This window comes from Rhinatrema bivittatum, chromosome 9, assembly GCF_901001135.1.
Source record: "Rhinatrema bivittatum chromosome 9, aRhiBiv1.1, whole genome shotgun sequence".
Taxonomy (NCBI): domain Eukaryota; kingdom Metazoa; phylum Chordata; class Amphibia; order Gymnophiona; family Rhinatrematidae; genus Rhinatrema; species Rhinatrema bivittatum.
The window spans coordinates 139,301,707-139,328,077 of NC_042623.1; the positions used below are offsets into that span (position 1 = coordinate 139,301,707).

At 44.0% G+C, this 26,371-nt stretch overlaps 1 protein-coding gene across 4 annotated transcripts in view; it reads right to left on the reverse strand.

Moving 5' to 3' along the window:
* The window catches only part of NMNAT3 (nicotinamide nucleotide adenylyltransferase 3), a 151,415-nt gene that overhangs the window by 65,194 nt on the left and 59,850 nt on the right, over positions 1 to 26,371 (reverse strand). For all 4 annotated transcript variants that reach the window (XM_029617405.1, XM_029617403.1, XM_029617402.1 and 1 more), the window contains one exon: positions 24,603 to 24,786. In XM_029617405.1, the coding sequence (XP_029473265.1) occupies positions 24,603 to 24,786 (184 nt within the window). The remainder of the gene's footprint in view (positions 1 to 24,602; positions 24,787 to 26,371) is intronic.

The following is a 26,371-nucleotide window of genomic DNA, read 5'->3' on the forward strand; positions in this document are numbered from 1 at the left end:
GTTCCCAGCAACTTAAGGACTCAAGGGCTATACTCTCAGGCCGATGCAATATCATGTGCTAAGCCTAGCACACACATTAACATGCGCTTGGATGCGCATCCATAACCCCCGATGCAATAAGGGGATCAGTGCATCCAAAATGTACATCCAACTGGCGCGTAAGCTAATAGCACTCATCACATGTAAATGTAAATTCCATATACATGAGGCTATTAGCTATTACATCCAAACAAAACCGAAGCAAAAGAACCTTGCACATACGCAAGTAGCAGAGTACACTGGTGCAGGATAAATTATATCACCACCAAAAATTCCACAAAAGCTTTTATTGCGATTCAAAGCAAAGGCAGGTGAAACAATGTTGTAGTGGCGGCAACTCCATGAATTAAAGAGCACATAATTTAGAGCGATCCCCCGACACGGACCGTGTTTCGCTAGGCTGCATCGGGAGGGACCAGCATGTACATTAAAGTCTAAAATATAAACAAAATAATATATAGTGATTACATGAGGTGGTGAAAAATGGCCAGACAATTTTCTAAAACAAACTTACATACCTTCTCAGATGTACAATGGAGCGCAAGCACCCTCAAGGCTGACAGCCATTTAAAGCTAAAAAAGGCGCGAAAGCTGACATTCTCGCGTGAGCTGTCAGAGTTAATTGCTGACACTCTCGCGAGAGCTGTCAAGGCGGAATGCTGCAGCCAAATTGCGGGCTCAGTGAAACAAGTGCCACTCAATATCCTTGTTTAAACCTTTAGGGTAAACTGTATCCAAAGTAAAGATCCATTTCTGTTCCCTCCGACCCAGCACCTCGGGGTAGTTGCCACCCCTTTGGGGACGGCAGACCACCTCGAGGACCGAGAAGAAGAGATCAGCAATGGAGTGGCCGCGTTCCAGCCAATGTGTGACCAGGGGTTCGTCTATCCTACCCAAGCGGATATTCGAGCAGTGCTCGATAATGCGGGTCTTAAGCATCCGAGTCGTTTTCCCAACATACAGAAGGGAGCAGGGGCATTTGATGACGTAGACTACACCTTTCGTGACACAGTCGGATGAGGTACGAATCTTAAACAGCCGGCCCGTGGAGGGGTGAATGAACCCTGTGGACATTTCAGTGTGGCAACACATACTGCAATGTCCACACGGTCTATGGGTAACAAGCATAGGAGAGTCAGCCGTGGAGTGGGTAATACGTGGAAAAGAGGCTGCATGCACAAGCCTATCACGAAGATTGGAGCCCCGCCGAAAAGTGAAACGCAGGGGACTTTGCAACAACTCCGAAAGTGCCAGCGACCTCCAGTGGCGGCGAATCATGGTAGCAATAGTGTTCCCCAAAATAGAGAAAGGAAGAATGCAATTATTCACAACTTCATCCGACTCGGTGGGGGGAAGGAACAGCCAGTCCCTATGTGTATAAAGTGCCCTCTTAAAGGCTTTCTTGACCACCCGAAGGGGGTAGCCCCGTTCCAGAAAGCGAGTGGTGAGACCCTGTGCCTGTGTCAGAAATTCCTGTCGAGATGAACAGAGGCGGCGTAGCCGCAAAAACTGTCCCGTGGGGATATTGTCTTTCAAGGGCCTGGGATGACAGCTCTGATATTGAAGAAGAGTATTACGGTCGGTATTTTTTCTAAATAGCGTGGTATGGAAGCGGCCCCCAGCCACCGATATCAGGACATCCAAAAATGCAATTTCTAAGGCATGTAGACAAAAATTAAATTGAATGTGAGAGTGAAGGGAATTGAGCCAGTCTAAAAACATATAAAATTGAAGATCAGTGCCCTTCCAAATAAGGAACACGTCATCTATGTACCGACGCCATTCATGAATAAGGCCGGCCCATTCCGAGGAAAATAGGAAATCTCGCTCAAATTTGTCCATAAATAGACACGCCAGGCTAGGGGCCATTGTGGCACCCATAGCCGTGCCTTTAATTTGCTGATAGAACGACTCTTGATATTGAAAAAAGTTTTTTGTCAATGCAATCTCAGAGAGCTCAATCAAAAAAGATGTCGAGATCCGGTGTGGCGAGGGGTGCGTGTCCAAAATGTGTGAGATAGCAGATAGTGCCTCATCTTGCGGAATATTGGAATATAAGGAAACTACATCTAAGGTTACTAGAAAGAATGGGTCCTGTGGAAATTCCAATTGGTCAAGGATAGTAATTAAGTGTGCCGAGTCACGGACATAGGATCTTATCAGGGGAACAAAGGGTTTCAAAAACACGTCAACGAATTGTGACAGTGGTTCCAGAAGAGACCCTATGCCCGAGACGATCGGGCGACCCGGAGGTTGTTCCAAAGACTTGTGAATCTTTGGAAGAGTATAGAAGAGTGGCATGACCGGGTGTGGTGTCAGTAAGAACTTATATTCCTTACTAGTAATCATATGTTGATCAAAGGCCGCCTGAACAGTCGTTTTAATAATACCTTGAATAGACTCAGTCGGATCAGTGGCTAATAATTTATAGTAAGAAACATCATTGAGCTGACGGAGGACCTCAGCATGATAGTCTTCACGATTCTGTATCACAATAGCCCCCCCTTTGTCAGCTGGTTTAATGACGATAGTGGGGTCTCTAGCAAGTGTTTCTATAGCCTGAGAGTCTTCCCTTGACAGGTTATATCTAGCATAACATTTCTTAGCACAAATAGACCGGACATCTCTACACACCAGGCGCTCGAAAGCACCTAAAGATACATCAACAGGTGCCGGCGGACACCATCTTGATTTCGGGTGAACGACAGACAAGTCCAGTGTGGGTGGTGAATCCGCAAAGAAGAGCTTAAGTTTTAACCGGCGGAAAAAACCGATGTAAATGTATAAACAAATCAAACATGTCTCCCTTTATAGTCGGTACAAACGAGAGTCCCTGATGTAGTACACGAGTCTCTGAGACAGATAGAGGGCGTGAGGATAGATTAAACACTGTCTGCAGAGTTATTGCCACAGATCTGTTTGTGACCGGGTCACCCGAGCCGATCTCTGTGTATATTGCGGACGTGTGTTCGTGCCCCGAGGTCGAGTCCGGGTGTCCCGTGGGGGCGGGTGGCCCGAGTCTAAAAAAGTAGCCGCAATCGAGGAATAGCGAGATGCAGCAGTCGGATGCACCGAGTCGGATGAAGTTGTGAATAATTGCATTCTTCCTTTCTCTATTTTGGGGAACACTATTGCTACCATGATTCGCCGCCACTGGAGGTCGCTGGCACTTTCGGAGTTGTTGCAAAGTCCCCTGCGTTTCACTTTTCGGCGGGGCTCCAATCTTCGTGATAGGCTTGTGCATGCAGCCTCTTTTCCACGCATTACCCACTCCACGGCTGACTCTCCTATGCTTGTTACCCATAGACCGTGTGGACATTGCAGTATGTGTTGCCACACTGAAATGTCCACAGGGTTCATTCACCCCTCCACGGGCCGGCTGTTTAAGATTCGTACCTCATCCGACTGTGTCACGAAAGGTGTAGTCTACGTCATCAAATGCCCCTGCTCCCTTCTGTATGTTGGGAAAACGACTCGGATGCTTAAGACCCGCATTATCGAGCACTGCTCGAATATCCGCTTGGGTAGGATAGACGAACCCCTGGTCACACATTGGCTGGAACGCGGCCACTCCATTGCTGATCTCTTCTTCTCGGTCCTCGAGGTGGTCTGCCGTCCCCAAAGGGGTGGCAACTACCCCGAGGTGCTGGGTCGGAGGGAACAGAAATGGATCTTTACTTTGGATACAGTTTACCCTAAAGGTTTAAACAAGGATATTGAGTGGCACTTGTTTCACTGAGCCCGCAATTTGGCTGCAGCATTCCGCCTTGACAGCTCTCGCGAGAGTGTCAGCAATTAACTCTGACAGCTCACGCGAGAATGTCAGCTTTCGCGCCTTTTTTAGCTTTAAATGGCTGTCAGCCTTGAGGGTGCTTGCGCTCCATTGTACATCTGAGAAGGTATGTAAGTTTGTTTTAGAAAATTGTCTGGCCATTTTTCACCACCTCATGTAATCACTATATATTATTTTGTTTATATTTTAGACTTTAATGTACATGCTGGTCCCTCCCGATGCAGCCTAGCGAAACACGGTCCGTGTCGGGGGATCGCTCTAAATTATGTGCTCTTTAATTCATGGAGTTGCCGCCACTACAACATTGTTTCACCTGCCTTTGCTTTGAATCGCAATAAAAGCTTTTGTGGAATTTTTGGTGGTGATATAATTTATCCTGCACCAGTGTACTCTGCTATTAGCTATTACCCCACAATGCAAAAAATCCCCATTCGACTAAGACGCACTTTTTAACCTGTCAAATTTTACGCCTGCCTGGAGCAGGTGTATAGTCTTCCCACACGTCAAGGGCTCAACGTAAAAACAAAAACGGCGCCACAATCCTAAAGTAGGAAGAACCGCAAAAGCAGCACATGCAAAAAAAAGTCTTGATGAAAAAAAAAAAAATTTCGGGGCGCACAATATACTAGGGATGTGCATTCATTTTTCATGAATTTCAATGAAATTGTCTAATTTGTCCTGGTTTGGAAGAACTGATAAACGAAAGCAATCTTTCCAAAATTTCTGAAACATTTGATTTTCGGGTTAGTGCGCGCTAATTTTAAAATGTTAGCGCATACTAACCTGAAAATTGGGGTCCCCCGAAAAAAATAGCCCACACTGCGGGAAAAACGAAGCTCGAAGTGAATCGCTTTACAGCTGCACATCTCTAAAATATACACACTCAGGGCTATGTATTTTGTGTGCGCGTATTGTGTCAGTAAATTAGCTGCTGTGGGATAAAACGGATGCTCATTTTGGTAACCCTCACACATATGGCACTTAATATTAATTTATTCACTGCTTCACTTACTGCCGATTGGTCCATTCATTGTCACATGTCAGTGAAAGGATCAATCCCCTTTCAGAAGGCTGTCCTGAAAGGGATTGGTCCTTTCACTGATAACTGTCAGTGAAAAGGACAAATCGGGAACAGCCCTGCCAGGGGGTGGGGAGGGAGATCTGGTCAGCCTGTCTTGGACACACAGCTACTTCTCCAGGGCACCTAATGCAGAGCGCTCGGGATGCACAAATTATCCATTGCGTGTCCTTTTTAGCGTGGCAGCTTATTTGTGTATTGCATCGAGCGCCCAGGAAAAGTGGATGTGTGTGCATTCAAAAAATATGCATCCACTTTGAACGCATTTTTTTTTATGTGCATGATATTGCATAGGCCTGACTGTGCTTTGATCCCAAATCTGGATGGTCTGTAACCTTGCCTTACCTTGTCTGACTGAGTACCTGTGAGTAATCTTGTTTTGAACTGTACCTTTGATTCACACTGCCTTGAAGCAACCTTGTCTAAGTTATCCTTGGTTGAACCCAGTACCTGTGAATCTGTTATGACATCCTGTGTTCTAGTTTAAAAGATGAAGATAACCTGTTATGAGTGAATAAACTTTGCCTTTGATTAAGAAGATAGCTAGCCAAGTACTAGTCCAGACCTAACCTGACAAGATCATTGTAACACTTCCCTGGCTTTGCCTCCAAATTTTCCTGCTGGCAGGCCCTTTTACGTCACTCCCTTATTGGGCTTAATATCTTCCCCATGATTTCTTGATTCTTTCAGCCCATGTGTACCAAATACAGCTCACTGCTTGTTTTTATACCTTTGCTTCTATTGCTTTCCATCTGGATTAGACTTGGAACTTTGACTTATTTGACAGCGTTTTAATTGCATTGTCTGTGTCTGGTCTAAAGTATCTCTTTTGTCTGCCAAGGACCCTTTCTTTTAAAAGATGAGTGATTGAGAAGCCAATGAGAAGCTCTATCCCATCTCTGAATATGGGATAAAGCAGAGTTGCTTACCTGTAACAGATATTCTCCAAGGAGAGCAGGATGTTAGTCCTCACACATGGGTGATATCATCCGATGAACCCGGCACGGAAAACTTTTGTCAAAGTTTCTAGAAACTTTGACAGGCACACTGAGCATGCCCATCCTGCTTGTCCTTGGAGAAACACTGGATCTCCAACGGCTAGAGGAAGGACATGAGATGTGTGCAGGGTGTAACTTGCTGGTATGACGGTTACTATCCTTAGCAAAAGGCATGGAGATTACTACTCTTAAGCAAAATGCTTTGATGCTTTTAATGCATCTGCAACATTGCTCCCCACATAGACAGCAGGGGGAAGAGAGGAATTGAATTCAGACAACAACCGAGAGCCCTGACTTCCATGGTCTGGGATACTGATATGCAGACATAAGGGAAAAAGCATAGGACTGCTTCTACGGTTAAGTCCTAAAGGAAATAAAGGGTGCATGGGGATAACTTGCTGATGAGGTGGTTACTACTCTTAATAAACCTGGATACACTTTTGATGCAACTCAATCATTGCTCTCTGCTTCAACAGCAGGGGAAAAGGTGAATTGGATTGTGATAGTAACCAATGAGGTCCTGATTTTTACGGTCTGGGGAACTGATAAGCTTGGGGGGCAACCTGCACAGAGCAGTAGTTACTACCCTTAACCAATATGCCTTGATGCTTTTGATGCAACTGCAGCATCGCTCTCTGCTTCAAAGGAGGGGAGTGGGGATGGAGAGAGAGAGGAATTTGGATTCAGAGACAATCAAAATAAGCCATGACCTTTTTACAGTCTGGGGTACTGATGCACAGACATTAAGGAAAAAAACACAGGACTGCTTCTACGGCCAAGTCCATAAGCAAAGCACGTCAAGCAGCACTGACTAATACATGGGGGTAACTTGCATGGCGCGGCAGAAACTACCATGGGAAGCTTGCTAGGCAAACTGGATGGACCAATGGTCCTTTTATGCTAACATTTCTATGTTTCTATTAATATTTGAGGTACATATTTATTTTATTTATTTATTTTTAATTTTTATATACCGGAATTCCTGTATACAATACAAATCAGTCCGGTTTACAATAAACAAAAAGATTGCCCCAGTCTGGGAGGTCAGACCGGGGTTGTTTACATCGAACAATGAACATCGAACAATGAACATTGAAAAATAACATTGAAAAATAACAATTAACAATTAAACATTGAATGTTTTCGTGACCTAAATTAAATTAAAATAATTAAAAAGTTAAATATTGCATATATATATGTTGAATATTGTTAACTGTATAAAACAATAAATTTAAATTTAAATATTAAAAAGCATTTAGCCGGCTAACTCAGAAGTTAGCCAGCTAAATTAATATTTGGGCACACATCCGGTTGAATTCTAGCCGGTTAGAATTTAGCTGAATAAGTTAGGGGTATTCCGGGGGCAAAACTGGGAGGAGCTGAGTTAGCTGGCTGGCTAAGTCTGGTCAGGCCAAAGAGCTGTCTTAAAGTTAGTTTGCTATTGTTAGCTGGCTAACTTTAAAATAGCCGGCTATATTCAATAGTGCATTTGCACTATTAAACATACCGCCAATGTTAGCCAGATAAGTTTATCCAGCTAACTTTGCTATTCAGACTGTGTCATATCTATCTAGTTATTTATTTTTAGTTCTGGAAATCCGATGCATGAACAGTCAACTCTATGGCATTATAGATAAATTTCCTGTAAGAAACCTGTGGAAAATTGCCACACAATTATAAAAGGACTGGCTTTTTTTTCACATACAAGATTCCTAACAAAAGAACTGCTCTAGGAGGCAGTGATCAAGCTGAAAAAGAAAAATCTTGAAATCAACACACAAAAACCTTGGCAAGTGCTCCCTAGAGCCTAGTTATTTTATCTTCTTTTTTTTTTTTTTTAACAAAGGAAAAATGGAGTACTGAACAAGGGAGATTCTTTCATGTCTATCTCTGAAAAAAAGATGTCAATAGCAAAACACTGCAACTGACAAATACTTAGGAAGTAGACAACACTTAAACCTTTTTGTTGGCTAGAATATAAAAGAAAAATGTCTCTTTTCTTATTACAAGATCCTATGGAGGAGTCACCAGTTCACATGCTTTAATGTTTACAATTGTCAATGTGTTTTATGGGAGTGGATAAGCTGGTTCCTTTGTTCCACACTCCCACAAAAAAACACACAAAGAAAACTTACCATCCCTTCGGCTCCGGAAGGACTCTTAATTGCTAGTGCAAACCAACAATCCAACTATGGCATGAACATGCACCAGATTCTAATAGGTTTTACAGCATTTAAGTATGATAGCAATTTTTTAGCATTAGAACACATGCTGGGATAAATGTACATACTGAAACAAGATTCAGCTTGCATAGGAGGTGATATTCATATTGCAGGTAGTTTTTACCCTTGGGGTTGAGGGAATAATCAAAGCAAAACTACAGGGACAGTTCTGCTTTTATTATTGCCCCATGAAAAAGTACCTACACAAAATGTGCACCTGCTTCTGGAATCCAATGAATTACAAGATTCAAGGCAGCATAGCTTTACCACAGGTAGGTCTTGTCAGACATCTAATCAATGTCTTTGATTGGGTGACCAGAGAGTAGGATGAGGGGGGAGAGCTAGTAAGGCCTTTGACACGGTTCCATGCATTCTTGGCACGGGACCTAGGGTGACTGACCGGGTTAGAAACTAGTTGAGTGGGAGGTGACAAAGGGTACCAGAATATTCTCTCTGAGGAGACGAAGTGCTGCAGGGATTGGCACTTGGGGCAAGTTCTTTTCATCATTTTCATGAGTGACACTGTGAAAGGATTAATCGGGAACGGTTTGACTTTTGGCTGATGATACCAATATTTGCAACTGGATAGACACTCAGGTAGGTGTGGAAAAGCAAAAGGAATGGTCTAGGGCAGAGCTTTCCAAAGTGTGTGTCGCGACACTTTGGTGTGTCGCCTGAGGTGTGCCGGTGTGTTGCGCAAGCCCGGTGCACGTGACACACCGGCAAGTGGGAGCCAATGCGGCCGCCGGTGGAGCTCATCCCACTGGCGGCTGAGCAGTGAAGAATCGCAGCCGGAAGATCGGTAAGGCCGTGGTGAGTTCACGTCACCACGGCCGAAGAAAAAGGGCACGTCTAAACGTGCAGGTGCTCCGCCTCCTTCCTGCCCACGCGGCCCCGGAAGAAAAATGTTGCCGGAGCCGCACGGGCAGGAAGGAGATGAAGCAGCCGCGTGCAGAACAGGAGCCGCGTTGTTGCAGCGGGCGAGAAGAGGCCCGGTAGCAGGGGCCCCACTGCGGATCGGATCGGCCCGAGAAGATCAGAGTCGCCGCGATCGGCCCGAGAAGATCAGGGCCGCTGCAGAGCCGATCCTGCAGAGACCCGTGAAGAGGAGGCCCAGAAGTAAGAGAGAGGCTGAGGGCCCGTAGAGTGCGTGTATGAGCTGAGTTGAGAGATTGGGTGCGTGTATTAGCTGAGTTGAGAGATTGGGTGCCTGTATGAGCTGAGCTGAGTTGAGAGATTGGGTGCCTGTATGAGCTGAATTGAGAGATTGTGTGCATGTATGAGATGAGTTGAGAGATTGGGTGCCTGTGTGAGTTGAGAGATTGGGTGTGGGAGTGAGGATCTCAATATTTGCAGAGACAGCATGTGAGAGCCTGTGTGTGTGTGTGAGAGAGAGACAGCATGTGACAGTGAGAGCCTGTGCATGAGCAAGACAGCATGTGGGAGTGAGAGAGAGCCTGGGTGTGTGAGAGTCAGACAGCATGTGCAAGAGAGAGACTGTGTATGAATGATTGTATGAGAGAGAGAGCATGTGAGAGTGAGAGCCTGTGTGTGTGTGTGAGAGAGAGAAGGCATGTGAGAATGAGAACCTGACTGTATGTTTGAGGGAAGAAGATAGATGGAGAGAAAAGAAATAGAAAAAAAGACAATATGAAATGAATTGGCAAAAAAATAAGAAAGGGGAGGTGGAACAAAAAAGCCTGGGACCAACCGATTAGAAAACTAAGATCAGACAGCAAAGGTAAAAAAAAAAAAAAAAGAAATACATTACTTTTTACTGATTGGCACATGTAATCTTTGTTAATGTCAAGAGTAGCACTTTCTCTATGCGGATCTCACAATGTACGAGATCAACATGGAGGAACTGGAAACCCACGTGGCCTGCACAGAGGAAGCAGCAGAATGGGCTTCAGTGCCAATAGCAGCAATCAGCGCCTCCCCAATAGCCATGTGGCATCAGTGGCAGCAGAGGAATGAGAGAGGCTCCGAGGTTGCTGGCAAAAGAAAGAGAGGGGGTCTGCCTTTAGTGTGTGCATGTGTATGAATGGGTGCCTGCCTGGGGGTGTATGTGTGTGAATGGATGGGTGCCTGCCTGGGGGATGGTGAGGGAGTGGTGTGAAAATGAATGGGAGCCTGCCTGGGGGTCAGTTTTAGTGTGTGAGAATGACTGGGAGCTTGCCTGGGTGTGTGTGTTTGTGTGAGAATGATTGGGAACTTGCCTGGGTGTGTGTGTTTGTGTGAGAATGATTGGGAACTTGCCTGGGTGTGTGTGTTTGTATGTGAGGGAGCCAGAGAGAGTGTGTATGAGAAAATCCAGGGGAGTAAGAGTTTGTGTGTGGGGTGTGTGTGGAGGGGGAGAGAGTGTCTTAGAGCCTGAGAGTGTGTCAGTGTCTGTGAGAGCGAGAGGTTATGGTGGGTATAAGAGCATGAATGTGTATGTATGTGACAGTGTATGTGTGAGAGAGAATGGACATGTGAGTCTGTGTGAGAGAGGATAACCTCTGGGAAATTGTAAAAAATGTATATGATTTTAATTAATAGAAATTCTTTTTATCAGTAGTTTTAAAATATTCTTTTATTAGTATGGTTTTACTGTTATAACTGATGCTTTATGTTTCTTGATTTTGTTTGTTTTATGAGGAATGGTGGTTCTGTTTTTCCATTGTTAATACACAGAGTCTGGCTTCTTGGAGTTTCCATTTCAGTTTTTGTCTAATTTGTGCTCCTTTATTTTGTATTCTGTATTTGGTGAGGGTCTGTCTCTGCTCTGTGTGTGTGACCATGATGAGAGATTCTGCTAGCATAGGGATCTATAGCAATCGGGTTTGTTTTGTTTCCTCAGTAGGTGGTGTGTTGGTATTCTAGGACCCAGTGTAATATTTACCCATGCTTTTTCACAGGTAGGGTTATTGTTGTTTGAGTCCTTGGTGTTATTACTGTTATGTTACAATGGGATTGCAGTATAGATTTTGAGTGTCTTTTTTGCGAGGTTTTATTTTAGTTCACAATGTGCCTGGCAGTGGAAGGTGTTTGTGCTGCTGTTACTGTGAGGTGACACCAGCATTTGAAAATATCTTTTAGTATGATGAGCTGTAAGGGAAACATCCAAGCTCCATTGTTTGGGGGAATTTCAATGGATGCACAGAGTTACAGAACTGGAGGTGCAGGATTTATATTGACATTCTGTCCCTTCCTATAAATTCCAGATTTCACTCTCATAGCCATATAGAATTAGTTGTATGAGGCTATCAAATAATTTTATAGTGTGAAACTGGCCAGCTTTTTAAAATTATGCAGAAGACCCTTTGGACTTTTTTATTAACACCAAATATTCAAAAGCTGTGTTCATCCCATCAAGATCATATATCTCATTAAAGAAGTAAATTGAATAACACAATAACTTTGTTTTATTATTGTTACTCATAAATTATAACAATAACATTAATCTTGGAATATTATATATTTTTTAATATAAATGAAAGGTTTTCACAAGATATGTTGTGTCGTGAAACATTTTATTATGTATATATTTAAGGAAACATACATAAATTGTCGAAATACATTTCATTCATTTAACCTTTAACCTCCGGTTTGCTTGTAGACTAATTACTGTGTCCCGAAATTATGTTTGTCTAAAAAGTGTGTCACCAACATGAAAAGTTTGGAAAGCTCTGGTCTAGGGTCTGGCAGCTAAGGTTTAATGCACTGAAAGATGAATTTTCAAAAAATGCGTGCATAAAAAAATAGGACTAGAGCATATAAAATGGTATATACTCAAGTAAGAGCTATTTTCAAAACCGCAACATACATGTGTAAATCATAGTCCACAAGTAAGTTTGCACATGTGAAAAAGGGGCAGGCCAACATTTGTGTGAATAATTGCTATTCTGTAAACAATTTACGCATGTACATTTGGCACCTTACTCGCATGTATTTACTCCAGCTCAATATCAGGATTAAGTGATTGCAAACATCTGAAAAGTGAAAAAATGACTGGGTCTGGCTGAAATGGGAGGTCTTCAGGCTGACGAGTCAGGAAGGTTTTCCCAAGCTGCAGAAGGACTGGGCAAACTGGGAGACTAATTGGTAAAACTGGTTATTTCATTGCCACGTGCATGCTGGAATATCTCCCAACTTGCGTGTGTAAAAGCCTACAAAAGGGGGGGGGGGGGGTAAATATGCCTAAATAATGCATGCAAAATCTACTCGCATATCTTTAACATTTGATATTAAAATACACGGGTATTTTAATGTCTGGCCTGGAGCTTATCTGGATAAGTCCAAACTTATGCATAATGTGGTTTTTGCATACGTGAGCATGTTTGCATGCATAAGTACTGGTATTTTATAAACTGCACATATTGTTTGCGTGCAGATTATAAAATTCTGAAGCTACTGTGTGCACCCATATACATACATACACGGGCATGCGAGCAGCTATTTGAAAGTTATTCTCCTTGTTTGCAAAACCCCAAGGGAGACGTATAGTATAGGGGTTGAAATTCTTCTAAGCACGAAAGAGAGGGATCTGGGTGTGATCATGTTTGATGATCTTAAGGTGGCCAATCAGGTGGCTAAGACAACAACAAAAGCCAGAAAGATGCTTGGACACCTTGTGGTCGCTTGGGAGCGGCGATGAGTTGGGAAACAGCCAGGAGCACAAAAAGAGGCTGGTTTCACGCAAACAAACCCAAAAGTACATCCTAGAGCCTGCTTATCTCAGCAGTCTCACATCAATCAAGGATACTTAGTTCTTGTATAAGCTGGCTTCCTTCCGTCTCTCTGAGGCCTCCCCAGCCTTCTGGGCCCTGCCTTCTTATCCAAGGCTACAGGGATCCTTCCTGGGCTAACTCTTAAGGAGGACCTGGCCAGATAGTTGTGGCTGGTCCTTTAAAGTGTTGTGAGGGAGTTTCTGTACACTCCCTCACATGCATAAGGAGAGGAATGGTCAGCAGAAAAAAGGAGGTAATATTGCCCCTGTATAAGTCCCTAGTAAGACCTCATTTGGAATACTGTATATAGCTCCGGAGACATCTTGAAAAGGATAACCACTGGATGAATTTGGTACAGAAGTTAACTACTAAAATTATCTGTGGTCTTCGTTCTAAAGCATATAGGGACAGAGTTAAAGATCTAAACATGTATACCCTAGAACAGGGGTCGGGAACCCATGGCTCGCGAGCCAGATATGGCTCTTTTGAGGGCTGCATCTGGCTCGCAGACAAGTGTCGCCATACTTCGCGGTTCCCCGCTGACCCAGCTGCTCCCCGGTCCTCCGCCGCCCGGGCTTAAAATGCTGTCAGCCCGGGCGGAACGCGGCAGGACAGCTGGAGTCAGCGGCACCGGCGTGCTCTCTTCTCCCCCCCCCCCCGCGGCCCGGAAGAGGAAGTGGAGAGCATCGGGTGCCTGCGCGGGAAGAAGAGACCACACTAGCGTCGTCTCTTCTTCCGCGCAGGCACCCGATGCTCACCACTTCCTCTTCCGGGCCGCGGGGGGGAGGAGAAGAGAGCATGCCGACTGGAGTCATCCGGGTGCCTGCGCGGGAGTCATCGGGTGTCAGCCGGGTGCCACGCCGGTGCTCTCTTCTTCCCGCGGCCCGGAAGAGGAAGTGGAGAGCATCGGGTGCCTGCGCGGGAAGACCCGCGCAGGCACGCTAGTGTCCGACGGGAAGAAGACTGCAGCGCGGCTCGGAGGAAAATGAAAATCTTCAACCGCGGCCGATGGGACTCCGCCTTCGCCTCCGCGAGGGCTGAAAATGAAGGAGGTTAGCGTTGGGAGGTGGCTGCTGCTGCCGCGAGTTCCCGGGGGGGGGGGGGGGAAGGGGGAGAGAGAGAGTGAATGAATGAGCGAGCAAGCATGTGTGTTTGAGATCCTGTGTGTGTGAGTGAGAGATTGCATGTATGTGAATGATTGAGAGCCTGTATATGTGAAAGAGAGTATGTCTGATTGAGATCCTGCCTGTGAGAGAGAGAGCATGAATGTAAGTTTACCATTGGGAACCTGTATGTGTAAGTTTGTAATTGAAAACCTGTTTGTTTGAAAGAGTATGTGTGTATGATTGAGATCCTTTGTGTGTGAGAGAGATCATGTGTATGTATGATTAAGAGCCTGTGTGTATAAGTAAGAGAGAGATCATGTGTGTCTGTGTCTGATTGACAGCTGGTTTAGGTGATGGAGCATGTGAGTATGTGATTGAGAGCCTGTGTTTAAATGAGAGAGAGAGACCATGTGTGTCTGTGTGATTGAGAGCTGATTTAGGTGACGGAGCATGTGAGTATGTGATTGAGAGCATGTGTTTAAATGAGAGAGAGAGACTATGTGTGTGATTGAGAGCTGATTTAGGTGAGGGAGCATGTGAGTATGTGATTGAGAGCCTGTGTGTAAATGAGAGAAAGAGAGGACATGTTTGTAAGCATGTGAATGAGTCTGTGTGTGAGAGAAAAAGACAGCATGTATTTATGTGATTGAAAGCCTGTGTGTGTGTAAGCGTGAAAAGATAGACAGCATGTGTGTAAATGTGTAATTAAGAGCCTATATAAGTGAGAGAGAAAAAACATTTGTATATGTGAGTGACTGAGAGCATGTGTGTATAGGTGTGTCATTGAGAGCCAGTGTGAGAGAGAGCGCTGGTATGTGACTGAGAGAGGAGAAAGTTCCAAGCAAACCACCCCACCTCCTGCTAATTCAGAACAATCTCAGGACACCTGGATATCAAACGTTCCCAGGTATGCAGAACAAAAAAATTTTTGTATCCTTATTATTTTTCATTACTGGATCTTTGTGTCTGCTATTTTGAAATATTTTGTTGGTATCTGGAAATGTTTTATATGAGTTTTTAATTATTGGATATTCCACTCATCAGCTGTTTCGAAATATGTTCTTTTTGTTAGTACAGTTTTACTGCTGATGATTTTATATTTCTTGATTTGTTTTATAAGGATGTGTGATGTTTCTTTTTTCCTTTGTTACACTGCATACAGAGACTCTGGCTTGTTGCAGTTTCCAATTCAGTTTTTGTCTGCATGCTTCTTGTTATGCGTTTTGGTCTCTTTATTCTATGTTAGGTGAGGGACAGCACGTGATTCAGGTGAGGTTTTCTGCTGGCGTGTAGTTTCTGTGTAGGACTCTATAGCAGCCTGACTTGGTCCTTTTTCCTAATAGGAGATGTATTGGTGTCTTAAGGCCTGGTGTAATATTTTCAGAGACTTATTGTACTTTAAAAGTGTGATCTTACATAAAATGCACACATTTACTTGTATTTAGTTTTAAACATATTGTATGGCTCTCATGGAATTACATTTTAAAATATGTGGCGTTTATGGCTCTCTCAGCCAAAAAGGTTCCTGACCCCTGCCCTAGAAGAAAGGCAGGATAGAGACATTTAAATACCTCCAAGTTTTCAATGCACAGGAACACTAGCCTCTTTCAAAGGAAAGGAAGCTCTAAAACAAGGGGTCATGTGTTGAGGGTGAAAGGGGGTAGAATCAGGAGCAATCTATGGAAATATTTCCTTATAGATAGGGTAATGAATAGGGATGTGAATCGTTTTTCAACGATTAAAATTATCGTCCGATAATGTTTATATCGTCTTAAATCGTTATAGAACACGATACAATAGAAATTCTAATGATTTATCGTTAAAAATCGTTAAATCGTGTTAGTGCGCACTAACTCCCCGTTAGTGCGCACTAACTCGATTTAGTGCGCACTAACTGAAAATGATACAAATAAACACTTTCCAGGTCACTGAAGGTCAGTTAGGAATGAATATGTGTTCCTATTGGCTGGCTGCCCTCTTATCTATTGATGTTACCAAGGTTACCACTGAGGTGATGGTTGGGGGGATGGGAAATGGAACTGGAAACTAACGAACACCAACAGAAAATGAAACAAAGTGTTCACACTTCCCAGGTCAGTAAAGGTCACTTAGGAATGAATATGTATGTATGTATTCCTATTGGCTGGCTGTGCTCTTATCTATTGATGTTACCAATATGGTTGGGGGGATGTGAAATGGAAACAGTTGGAAGCTTGACAAAAAAAGTAATGTAATGATCAGCACTCACCTGACTAGAGCTTGTTTGTTTATTATTTTTGTTAGCAGGCACCTGAAATGCTAGTGCATGATGAATTTGCCAATCACTGTGCATTTTAGAAAGGTGGTCCTGGCTGGAACTGTACACAGTTCAAATATATGTAATTGATTGTTGGTAAGTGTATTTTTTAAGTAGCCACACTGGCACCAGTATGTTTACTTTTCCTCCTACTTAACTCACTAGCTCAGCTTTGTAAGAAGGGCTTCTCTGCTTGTGTGTTGTTTTTGTTTGGTGTGAGGAGAGCAGAAACATCAGATCTTTATTCAATCTACTACAGTCATCTCTTACAGTGCCCTATCCCTATTAATACCAGGAGTGTTGTGATCTTCCTGCACACAGTGCCCTAACCCTGATACCAGTCTGAGACAGCTCCCTCCCTGCATTACTAGTGAGAGGCTGGCTTCACAGACAGGGGGGAGCTGCCTGACCCTCACTCCTGACTTCCCCCATGTCCCAGCTAGTGAATGGTGTGTGGGTGAGGGGGGGGGGAGGATGGTGAAGTCTGAGACAGCTCCCTCCCTGCATTACTAGTGAGAGGCTGGCTTCACAGACAGGGGGGGAGCTGCCTGACCCTCACTCCTGACTTCCCCCATGTCCCAGCTAGTGAATGGTGTGTGGGTGAGGGGGGGGGGAGGATGGTGAAGTCTGAGACAGCTCCCTCCCTGCATTACTAGTGAGAGGCTGGCTTCACAGACAGGGGGGAGCTGCCTGACCCTCACTCCTGACTTCCCCCATGTCCCAGCTAGTGAATGGTGTGTGGGTGAGGGGGGGGGGAGGATGGTGAAGTCTGAGACAGCTCCCTCCCTGCATTACTAGTGAGAGGCTGGCTTCACAGACAGGGGGGAGCTGCCTGACCCTCACTCCTGACTTCCCCCATGTCCCAGCTAGTGAATGGTGTGTGGGTGAGGGGGGGGGGTGGATGGTGAAGTCTGAGACAGCTCCCTCCCTGCATTACTAGTGAGAGGCTGGCTTCACAGACAGGGGGGAGCTGCCTGACCCTCACTCCTGACTTCCCCCATGTCCCAGCTAGTGAATGGTGTGTGGGTGAGGGGGGGGGGGGGGAGGATGGTGAAGTCTGAGACAGCTCCCTCCCTGCATTACTAGTGAGAGGCTGGCTTCACAGACAGGGGGGAGCTGCCTGACCCTCACTCCTGACTTCCCCCATGTCCCAGCTAGTGAATGGTGTGTGGGTGAGGGGGGGGGAGGATGGTGAAGTCTGAGACAGCTCCCTCCCTGCATTACTAGTGAGTGGCTGGCTTCACAGACAGGGGGGAGCTGCCTGACCCTCACTCCTGACTTCCCCCATGTCCCAGCTAGTGAATGGTGTGTGGGTGAGGGGGGGGGGGAGGATGGTGAAGTCTGAGACAGCTCCCTCCCTGCATTACTAGTGAGAGGCTGGCTTCACAGACAGGGGGGAGCTGCCTGACCCTCACTCCTCCGGGGTATTGTGATCTTCCTGCACACAGTGCCCTATCCCTGATACCAGGGGTGTTGTGATCTTCCTGCATGCAGTGCCCTATCCCTATTAATACCAGGAGTGTTGTGATCTTCCTGCATGCAGTGCCCTATCCCTATTAATACCAGGAGTGTTGTGATCTTCCTGCATGCAGTGCCCTATCCCTGATACCGGGATGTGTGCAAGAAGATCACAACACCCCCGGTATCAGGAATAGGGCACTGTGTGCAGGAAGATCACAACACCCCCAGTATCAGGAATAGGGCACTGTGTGCAGGAAGATCACAACACCCCTGGTATTAGGGATAGGGCACTGTGTGCAGGAAGATCACAACACTCCTGGTATTAATAGGGATAGGGCACTGTGTGCAGGAAGATCACAATACCCCTGGTATCAGGGTTAGGGCACAAGTTCTAGTCACATTGACTGATCACATTACTTGTTTTGTCAAGCTACCAACTGTTTCCATTTCCCATCCCCCATATACTGTCAGTAGGAAACTTGGTAACATGAATAAATAAGAGGGCAGCCAATAGGAATACATATTCATTCCTAAACTGACCTTAACTGACCTGAAAAGTGTCAAATTATATCATTTTCAGTTAGTGCGCACTAACTCCCAGTTAGTGCGCACTAACTCGAGTTAGTGCGCACTAATCGGAAAAAACGATTTTTAACGATTTTTTAACTAAAAAATCGTGCCTAAGACGATTTTCTTGCCCTGCCACACGATTTCTATCGTTAAGACGATATGGAAAACGATTCACATCCCTAGTAATGAATGCATGGAACAGCCTCCCCATGAAAATGGTGGAGACAAGGACAGTATCTGAATTTAAGAAAGCATGGGCCAAACACAGAGGATATCTGAGGGAGTGACAGCAATTTTAAGGCTGACTAGTTGGAGTGGATGGGCAGACTAGGGAGGCCCTCTGGTCTTTTTCTGCAAGCAGTTTTTCAAGGCAAAACTACATGGATAGTTCTGATTATTTAGAACTACACACATAATTCCTGCTACCAACCTAACTGTGCCTTGGAAATACTTCCAAAACACTGTATTTTTTTTATTTATATAATTCTTTGTTTATTAATTTCCTTATATATTCAAGAATTAATTACATACTTGAATGAAAAAACATACATGGCATTCCATAATATATCTGGAACAAATAGTTAAGGTATCAAACAATTATGGTATTTACCCAATATGTATTAGTCCTCAATAGGGATCCAATACCACACCCCAGGAAAATTGTATTTTGAACATTAAGGAAAAAAACTGGTATAACGAGGCCCTTTCATTACGAACGGTATCCTTGCGGGACCTACATTTTTAGGTAATGGGAGAAGACCTAGCCACAGGTACATACTTTTCACTAACAAAAGAGGAAAGCTGTGAGGGGGTATAAAAAACATATGAGGCACTTTGATATTTAATTATGCATTTGCACGGAAACTTAAGGAAAAAAAGCTGCCCCCATTTCTATAACCCGTGGTTTTCAAATCAAAAATTGTTTCCTCTTCTTTTGAGTTTCTCAGGCTAAAATCGGGAAACACACGTACATTCAGTCCAAGAAAATTTTCCTAAAGAATCTTTTAAGAATCTATTCTTGATCACTTTCTAAAAGAAAGGAAACAATAAGTGTGGCTGGTAAGACCGTGTCCTCCTGTGATGATGTCTCAATAATATTTGTAATAGCCAAACGTGAATCGAGCAAAGTGAATATCTGGCCTCCTCGCTGTTCCTCAGTTCCCTTCTTAAAAGGGTGGAAGATAATAAATTCTTGATATCAGGGGAAAAGTTTGTTCTGGTATTTTAAGATTTTCCAGCAAGTATTTTCTCCACATATCTTTGGGTGTAATTAGAGGGCCTTGGGAAAATTAAGGATTCGTATATTTTTCGCCCGAGCTTGGTTTTCAATTGCCTCTAGTTTATATTTTATACTTACATTTTCTTTCACAATTAAACTTTGCATATCCTTCATGGCAGAAACTTCTTTTCTCAGGTTTCCACTGTCCTCTGTATTCTTTTCCATAGTACTCACAAGGCTCTCCAACCCACTTAATGATTTAACTATTGGTTTCAATTGTGAGGCAATATTAATATTTAGGGAAGATACCGCATCCCAGATAGCTTCTAAGTTGATCTGTGAGGGCCTCACCAGATCTAATGGGTGAAAATCTATTACCTCTTCATCCTGCTGTCGACGTTCGGATAGAGAAACCTGTTCATCTGGTCCCGCGATGGTAGATGGCTCTCCAGAGGGTTTTACCCCCCACTCCCCAAGTTCCTGTAGCGTTGCTCCTTTCCGGCGATGCTGCCTCCCAGGGTAGGCCCAGGGATCTGGCTTCAGCCGGATTGGTTGGAGCACTCCGTTCCTCTGGGGAAAGAGATGTTTGCAGCTCTAGGGGAACTTCAGGTTCAGCTTCCTCCCTCGAGCTCCCCAGCGAGCCAACTCCCAGAGTCTCTGAACCTCGCCGCAAATGAAAGTCCATCGGGCCTGTAATCGTGGTATGTTGTGTTACTTCTCTCTCCTTGGCTCTCCACTTCCTAGTGGTATGTCTTCCTCGTAAGGACCCAAGGAGCATTCTCAAGTGCGTCCTACCAGTGTGGCCATCTTGGATCCCTCCTCCTCAATACATTGCATTTTATTTATTTATTTACTGTAGGTGCAAGTGCAGACATTGTAGACATAAACATGTACATTTACCTACAAAGGGGCCGATGCAATATAAAGCGCAGAAAGCAGGCGCTGAAAAGTCAGCGCCCGCTTTCCTAAAGCGCGCAAGGCGCCCGAAAGGAGGGTGCCATGCAATACCCAAATTAGGGGGTCACGCTAGCAAGGAGGCGCAAGCGTTGCTTGCGTGACCTTAGCACCTCCTTGCTAACACGACCATTTTCATTACTGGCAGACTGCCGGTTATAAAAACAGACGCCGAGTTTACCGGCGTCTGTCTTCATAACTCGGCGGTCTGCCGAGCTATTTTTTTTTATTTTTTACTTAAGAGAAGAAGTACAGAAAAGCTAATTTTTCTGCTTTTCTGTAATAGCTATTAACGCCTGCTCCATGCAGGCGTTAATAGCTGAGCGATAAATGTGCGTCTGAGAAGCACATTTATTTTATTGCATGCGGAGTGAATGAGTAATAGCCTCATTCACATGCATTTGCATGTGATGAGTGCTATTACATTCACTCTGCGTCCGATGCGGGTTAAATAGACGCTAATCCCCCTATTGCATTAGGGGTGGATTAGCGCCTTTTTAACCCACGTTGGACTGTGGGTTATACAGGGCGCTCGGCCCCAAAGAGAGTAGGCAATAAACAATAAGCCCAAATCTGTGAGTAAAAGAGTTTTACCTGTGGAAGGGCTTTCATTATTTCATTACTGGTTAATGTATTGCCAGAGAAAGCAGAAATAAAGGTTCCAATGATGTTTCAAAGTATGCTTGCACGTGGGGTTAAACCATACTGCACAACAAGCTTGAATACTGGCATAAACTAAGCTTCAAGCTAAGCAAACAGAACAGATAAACCATGCTTCAAGATGTGTGTGCGCCTGTTCTGTCTTCGCAGTATATTTAAATATATATGTATACATATTGCCTTGATATGCTGCCATCCTGTGTCATCTCACTGATATTGCACAGTTTGAGTTCTCTACATGTTGTAGAGCTCTCTCTCCTGATTGGTTATCTTTTGAATGATTCTGAGCTCTTTATTGGATCTTTCCTGTTTTGCTTTGTCTATGTTCTCTTGCCTGCTGTCATTGGTTCCTTGCCCTAAGGAATGCCCGGGACTTTTCATTTCCTGCAAAGACTTTCAATTACAAGAGGCTCCTTGCAAGCTAGCAGCTTTATCTAATTTTCCTCTATAGGCTACTTAAAGCATTGTTTTTTCATCTGTTTATTCCTATCCCGTTACTACTACTACTACAGCTTCTATCACAGCTGCAGTTGTTTCTTCTCTGACTACTGAACTTTCAAAAACTTAATGGCAAAATTGGACTCTGCTGTCTATGCAGCTATCCTTGATACCTTGACATCTACAGTGAATCTTATGTTATTTAGTATTCAAGAATTGAGTTCTCTGGTATTTGAAGCTGAGAAAGGAAAAAGGTTTAACTGACTGTGCAGGTATTCAAGCTAAGGGGCCGATGCAATATTATTTGCGGAAAGCGGGCGCTGACTTTTCAGCACCCGCTTTCTTAATGCATGCATGGCGCCCGCAAAGGGGGCACCATGCAATACGCAAATTAGGGGGTCGGGCTAGCAAGGAGGCACTAGGGTCGCTTGCGCGACCTTAGCGCCTGCTTGCTAATGCGACCCCGTGGTTACCGGCGGTCTGCCGGTTATGAACACAGACGCCGATAAACTCGGCTTCGGTTTTCATAACTACAGTCAGCCGGTTATGAAAACCGATGCAGAGTTTATCGGTGTTGGTTTTCATTACTGCAGCTGGCCGGTTATGAAAACTGACACCGAGCATATCTGTGTCGGTCTTCAAGGCGGTTGGCAGAGGTTTATTTTTTTTCTTTTTAACTTTTAAAAAAGTACAGAAAAGTACTTTTTTTCAGTGCGCTCAGCTATTAACGCTTGCTCCAGGCAGACGTTAATAGATGAGCGATAAATGTGCGTCTGAGACGCACATTTATTTTTTTGCATTTGGAGTGAATGAGTAATAGCCTCATTCACATGCATTTGCATGTGATGAGCACTAACTCGTTCACGCTGCGTCGGACACGCGTTAAATAGGCGCTAATCCTGCTTATTTAACCCGCACTCGGCTGAGCGCACTGTATTGCATTGGCTCCTAAGAGAGCGAGAGCTGAGGGCAGTACAATGTCCATAGGAGTAACAGGAGAATAAACCTATATATTGTGATAAACCATATTCCAGGGTAAGCATGAACAGTAGGATAACCAGTCACTTTTGTTATTCATAGAATGGACTGCAGTGATCAGCAGCAACCTGTTATTTATAGATGTTCCCTCAGGATTTATATCTTCTCTAGTTTCCTCATATTTCCTTTTCTTTCCTATTAACTTCTGTATTTAAAAAAAAAAGAAAAAAGGGAAAAGCAATCTTTTTCGCCCCTAAGTTGTTGGAAGAGACTTTTTCTCTTGTGAGTTTTCCTCTTTTAGCTTTTTTTTCCCCTTAGGATGGAAAGAAAAAAATTACAACTTTATAAATTCCAATTTGACAGGAGCCCTGGTGTACCCATGGCTGACAAAAAAGTCTGCAGTTCAAGAAGTATACAGCCTATAAAGCAAAAATGTTAACTTATAAACAATCATGCTTAATGCATCCACTGCCTGGCAACAGACCATAATTTTATAACTGTTCAGTCTGTTCACAGATGCCACTCAGGACAATCAAACAGCACAGGATTTGCCTGCAGGTCCTATTCCAGACAGTTCTACAGCTGATTACTCTGTTCCCAGGAAAATACAAGAACTCACATGCATGGTCACTTGAGAGCGGGAAAAGAAAAACAAAGCCACTGGTCCCCTACTCTCTACCCACTCTCTGCAGAAGGCAGATTCCAGGAGTAAAATGAGAGCTGCAGACAGCCCACAGGGAGTCTCAGTTCACCAATCATCAAAGCCCATCAGTCACATCTGCTGGTGCTCTGGATGATGTCCAGGAGTTTCGCTCTCCCAAAAGGCTTGGCTGAAGTCATGGAACCCTCAGGAAAATCGATGGTGCCCATGTCACCATTGAGCACCACAACAGTGTCATCATCGATGTCAAGGAAGATTCACTAGGACAACTCTAATGTTTATGCCTTCGATGCTGAGAAACCTATCAAGGAGTCCATTAATGCCCATCTTCACTCTGTCAATAATGAGCTCAATTGATGTGAAAACCACAACATCATCAAGAAAAATTCTGTCAACATCAAAAGAAAATTCTTCTACATTGAAGGCTCCATCGAAGTTGAGCTCCACAGCAGAACCTATTGGACCATCAAAAGAAGACACTGGGTCATGTCTGAGGGACACAGCACCGCCTGAAACCTCAAGGCCACCTTTCCCAACTCAGCAGGACCTTCCCCAATCCAGCAGGGGTCTTCAACTTCTTCAACCTGGGCTTTGAGAACCTACTGCAGGGCTTTGTTGACAGACGTGTCTTGGTAAAGATCATTCAGGAGGTCCTGATAGCTCTGCTGACTATATCCTAGCAGGTTCAAGCAGGTGATTAAAAGGCTCAGTGAGGACAGGGACAAATTGACAAACCAAGAGCTAGAATCCCTCAACTAGGAGGCTCAGATCCTGACTCTGTACCTGCTTGGGAGCAGGAATACAAATCCAGTCCTTATCTCAGGGGATGAAGAAAGCTAGGGAAAGTCACCTCACTTGCCTTCAGACCCTTCCACATATGAGACGTTCCTCACCTCTGGAGGACTTATTTGCAGCTTTCATATGGAAGAAGAACACCACCATTTCTTTTCACCTATAAGACAGTGCTTCTCAACCTAGATCTCGGGGCATATCTAGCCAGTAAGGTTTTCAGGATATCCATAATGAATATGCATGAGATAAACCGAGGACTGGGTTGAGAAGCATTGCTCTAAGACGAGGTGGAGCAGACAGTATCAATGGTAGGCATTGTCTAAAGGGGCTTCGCTGAAGGTTGCTTGGTGCAGTGCAAAGCTTTTTAGGTTATTCTAGTCAATACACAAACTCTCCATGTACTGTGCTGTGAATGACATCACCTGCATGTAGGACTGTTTTATCCTGTTTGTCCATGCAGAAAACAAAGTTGCTTACCTGTTCCATGTAAATTGTAGGTATGAGATACACAATCAAGACATAAAATTACTACAGTCCTGTTGTGCCTTATTTATGTTACATACTGATACCAATTAAGATTAAGACCCTGGATTTTAATTCTTTATCAGCACAATCAGGTTATTACCTCAACACCTTTACAGTCTCGGTCCACCCATCCTGGTCACTCTCCCAAGGATCCACTCTAATCCAGTCGGATGTTTCCAGTGCAAGTTGAGCCATTGCTACTCGGTGCTTTGCCGAAGCCAGGCCTTTCTTTCCATACGTATCGCTGACTGGAGAAATGATTCCTTCAATAATCTGGTATCTTCCTTAGTAGCAAAAGACAAAAGAGAAAATTGGCACTTTATAGATACTTTGTAATGGCTATGAAAAGAAAATAAGTGAATCTGATCCAGGGAGATAGTAAGAAAAAAGTGCTATTTTTCCTTCTATTATTCTATGTCCTCACCATTACAAAACAAACTTATTAAAATGTTTTACTTCACTAGACAGCAGCAAATGGGAAAAAGGCTGAATGTCTGATTTACTACAAACGCAAACATTTGTCATTTATAATGCTCAGAATCTGGTTCACTGATGATAAGGTTAATTAATTTTTCAATCCAGGTGTCTGTTAGAAGTATGGTTTTCCAGAAGCTTTAGATAATAAGCGCTTTAATTGACCAGTGTTTATGTACCTAGGCATCCACTGCACAATACTTGACAAGATTATCACGCCTTCAGATCATGCTGAAAGGTGCACTCTGGTGTGTTCCTGCCGCAATTATCTGGAACCTTTTATTTGATAGCACACTGGACAGCCAATTTCAGTGGGCTTGGGATGCTGCAATGGACCACCACACGGCTGGCAAAAGGGTTTTCAGACAAGACTAATATTATGACAAGGAATCTTCACTCGGCTGACTTGCTATGCTGGTTCACTTTCCAGCTGGATGGATGTGTTAATTAAATGTGAAAATATGCTCATGTTTTTCATCTACCATAACGGAATGAAATGATTAACGTAATTAACTTCTGAGGCTTGAGACTATGCAGGTCCAAATTCAGGCCAGAAAATAAAAGCAGAGAAAATCCTCTTATGAATGTCATGCAATTATGCCCAATTTCTGATTTTACATTGAGGGGACAAAATCAGCCAATTCACTATAAGTTTAGTCTAAAATTATGCATTAAGCATGGACTTTTCATGGAGTTTGGATTGTTTAGTATGGAAAACATGCCCTGAATGCAGTATGAGAAGGAAAATAATGTTCTCTTTTGTATCTGTTCATATTAATTCAAGGAGTCTTTGCAGGCTGTGTATTGGAACAGCATAATTATCAACCAAAAGTGTTTTTGTACATGAGCCTTCAAACATAGAAACATAGAAATGATAGCAGAAAAAGGCCAATTGGCCCATCCAGTCTGCCCAGCAAGCTCCCACACTTATTTTCCCATACTTATCTGTTTCACCGACCACCAAGTTCAGGGCCCTTGTTGGTTACTTTTGATTCAAATTTCCTGCCACCCCTCCTTTGATGCAGAGAGTAATGTTGGAGCTGCATCGAAGGTGAATCATAAGGCTTAATGGTAAAGGGTAGTAACCGCCACATCAAGCAGGTTACTCCGATGCTTGTTTACCCAGACTACACAGATCAATGCCTTGTTGGATGTTGTCTGAATGTAAATCCTCTTTTCCACATTTCCCCCTGCCATTGAAGCAGAGAGCAAGACTAAATACATCCCCTTACATAACATAAGAAGGTATGCCATACTGGGTCAGATCAAGGGTCCATCAAGCCCAATATCCTGTTTCCAACAGTGGCCAATCCAAGTCACAAGTACCTGGCAAGTACCCAAACATTAGATATATCACGAGCTACTATTGCTTATTAATTACAATCATAGCACTTT